General features: G+C 46.4%; 1 protein-coding gene across 1 annotated transcript; it reads right to left on the reverse strand.

Annotated features, from left to right (window-relative positions):
- Positions 1–1,308: 1,308 nt before the first annotated feature.
- lrrc10b (leucine rich repeat containing 10B) lies at positions 1,309–2,650 on the reverse strand (the record flags this gene model as incomplete). Its single annotated transcript, XM_083894034.1, has 1 exon — positions 1,309–2,650. The coding sequence occupies one exon, from the start codon at positions 2,648–2,650 to the stop codon at positions 1,445–1,447; it is 1,206 nt and encodes a 401-aa protein (XP_083750160.1). The 3' UTR covers positions 1,309–1,444.
- Between the last annotated feature and the right edge of the window lie 983 nt (positions 2,651–3,633).

Genomic DNA, 3,633 nt, shown 5'->3' on the forward strand with positions numbered 1-3,633 from the left:
GGAGCTACCGCGACTGTAGCAGACGAAGCGGAGAGAGAGGAGGCGGGACTTCCGCTACAAGTAAAGAGACGCTTGATTTGTTCTCTCGCGTTTGTCCTTACAGGCTCCGGTAGAAACATGGCGTCTCGCTGCTAACAGTGGCTATGCAACCGCGGCCCGCGACCATGTTATTTTACATTACTTTTTGAAACACTATGAAAATGAAACAAAAAATATTATACAGCGACTAGACAATGCAGGAGCACATAATATGTATAAAAAAGTGGATTTTGGGTTATATAAACCCATAAATACTACATAGTGTCCCTTTAAACACATCTGTTTATAGGAACGATCTAATCGATATGAGCGTGTTCTGCAAATGTTTCCTCAGCACAGACGTCGACGTAGCGCCGCACAAGAACGGGGCATGAATATTTCAGCGCTGGAATAAATATTTCACTCTTTCAGTGAGATGTGAGAAAGGGATATGTGGAGAGAAGGAGAGAATTGGATTACATGTGAAGCCTGCACATGAATAATGAGTGCAGAGATGAGAGGGAGAACAAGGCCATCATCTCATGATGGAGATAACGATATGAAAGATGCTGTCATCAACAGAAATAAGTATACTCGGGTCACGGTGGACCTGTGTCTCTGACCTGCAGAGTTTTCTCGTCTTAATTAAACACTTTTTTTGCCCATGCGTTAGTTTAACACTTCCCTATGGACTTACCTTTTATGGTGAGGCACCGCAGCTATTCATCGCTATAATAATCCCGCTCGTCTCTGTCTCTGTCTTGGCACTGACACTCACAGGACTGCTTACACAACCCTGACAACGTTTTCGGGAAAGGGTGTTTAGCATGTAATAAATAGTTTGTTCGACTAAATCCAATACACACATTTACATAAGGACAAGGACCTGGTTATAAAAATAGCAGTGAGTTAAGCAAGAGTTGCACTGGCATGAATACATGAAACAGACACTGATGAAAATGTGAGAAAAGTACTTCGCTGTGTCAGCTGAGTAAATGGAAGCTTGTGCTTTCACAGTTCTGAAATCCAGAAATACATTTCTGTAAATGATTGACAATGACTTCATCAAAGGAGTTAACCTTTAATAATAATGGAAGACTTTCTCTGCGTGCACTCGATGAACAAACTTAACGACAGGTAGCCATAGACACGGATAAACAACACACTCACTTTTATCTGAGTCCTGCTCTGATTCGGTTATTTTCAGCTGATTGAGATGTCACAGGTGCTATTTGTCGGTTTTTCGAGGATCATAATGCCCAACTTTATTTTTTCACAGTTAAATATATATATATATATATATATAGCAGCACTGCAAGGAAAGTCCTTGCTTCATAAAAAAACAAACTTCATATGTGGATTTTCTGCCATCCACGTGCACCTGCCAGCAGATCATTCAGACGTATGAGGGGTTTTTAATGCCCCCTCAGCTTGTCTCCCCTTCTTCATACTCGTAGTCCATCTGAGACCTTTCATACTCCAGCTCATCGCCCTCATACTCAAATCCCTCTCCTTCACATATGAGCTCCTCTGTTTCATATTCAACACCCTCTTCGTCATATTCAAGCTCGGCTTCATCGTACTCTGTGAAAGGCAGCTCCCCTTCCCCTTCCCCTTCCCCTTCCCCTTCCCCTTCCTCCTCCTCCTCCTCCTCGTTAGCCAGGAGCTCTTCCTCTTTAGCATCAGCATCCTCACTTGTCACTTCACTTGTCTGTTTTGAGCTGCTGTTCTTCAAGATGCCATGAATCACCGGCTCCTCGCCTGCCAGAGCCAACTCCTCTGCCTCTTTCTGTGCCTTTCTTAGCCTCTCCTTTCTGGCCTCACGTGCCTCCAAGAATTCTGCAGCTCCTTCCCCGACCACCAGCACCTCCTCGCCCACTCTGGGAGGCTCCTTGACTGGGTTGTGGTCGTAGGAGAACAAGCTCAACGCTTTGAGGCGCTTCAGGCTGGGAAACTCTGATATCTTGTTCCGGTCAAGGTCTAAGATCTCTAAGTTTTTCATGTGCAGCAGGACTTTGGGAAAAGTATCAAAGCGGTTCCCATAGAGCCATAATCCCCTTAGAGCCTCCATACGTGGCAGGTCAGGGGGCAGCGTCTTCATCCGGTTGTCCCCAATCTGAAGGGACTTGAGGTTGGGTAGGTCATAGAGCTCCCGTGGGAATCTCTGAAAGTAGTTGCTCTCCACCCACAAGCAGCGCAGGCTCTGCAGGTTCCTGAGCTCAGGTGGAAGGCTCATCAGCCGGTTGCTGCCCAGGTAGAGTCGAGTGAGGTTAGTAAGCTGGCATATGGCCTCGGGGACATCCTCCATCTTGTTGAAGTCCAGAGCGAGTATGCGCAGGCCGTGCAGCTCGGAGACGCTGCTCGGCAGCGTGCGCAATCTGTTCCCGCAGACGTACAGCTTCTCGAGGTGCATCAGTTGACAGACGCGCGACGGCAAGCGCTTGAATTTGCGGTAGCTCAAGTCCAGCACAGGATCTCCGCTCTCGAACAACTCCTCCACCCCCAGAGGGAGCTCTTCCTCGACCTCGACCTCGTCCTCTTTCTTCTTCTCCTCCTTGATCTCTGCCTCCTCGCCATCCTTGCCCCCTTCCTCCTCTTCCTCGCCCTCGCCCTTTCCCGAGGAGTTGCCCATGCTGGAGGCCTGCAGCCCTCGGCTGTTATGTGAGCCAGGACAGAGTCATATGATGAGGTGGTGTCTGTGACAGGTTAACCCTTCGACTGGCGGCTGCTGTTGTTTTTGCGGTTGAACCAGCTGCCTGCAAAACAGCATCATAATCCAGTCCAATGAAAAGTCTTGCAGCCATTTTATAGCAGTTGGTCAGGTTTCTTTTTGTCCCTTCATCTTGTGCCTCACCGTGACAACAGCAGAGGCAAATATCTAACAATGGCGGGAGTAATAATAGTGATAATAATAATAATAGTAGTAATAATAGTAGTGGTAGTAGTAATAGTAATAGTTATAATAATATTGCTGGTAGTCACGCTCAACAAAGTACAGCTGAATTTTAAACTTCAATTAATTCTTGCAGTCCTTACCCTTCTCTCTGCTCTTTAACCACCTTGAGGCTTTTTAAGAGAAAAACTCAGCTTTAAAGTCATCTGTGCACTCGTCTGGTTTTTTCTATCAGATCAGAAAAAAAAAGTGTGCCACTTCAGATAGTCTCTGCCTCCAGCTCAGTGACCTGACCAGTGGCAGAGAGAAGCCAGAAAGTCTGTCTGTCCGTGAAAGTGACTGCGGCTGCTCCACGTTAAGAGGCCAAAAAGTTACAATCCGAGCTGGAGAGAGAAACTGCAGGCTGACTGTAGATGGACCGCGACACAGTGTGAAGGTTTACTTTCGACTGATTGCTGCCTCCCTCCTCTGTAACAGGAGCCAAGGGCATCCACATCACATGGTCAGCTGTGCGTGTGAGTGCGCACGGGAGTTTCAGCAGTAGTCCATCGCCCATCTTTCAGGAAAAATGGCATCACTATCGGGGTTTAACATTAATATTAAATGTTACTTTTAAGGCTTTAGACTACATACGACAACAGTTTTTTAAATATGATGCACTGTTATAGATTATGACCACAATAACTGAGAGATGTTGCTCTCTAGTATCTTTGTATTATCAC

The sequence above is a fragment of the Microchirus variegatus genome (genome assembly GCF_963457635.1).
Source record: "Microchirus variegatus genome assembly, chromosome: 8".
NCBI lineage: Eukaryota > Metazoa > Chordata > Actinopteri > Pleuronectiformes > Soleidae > Microchirus > Microchirus variegatus.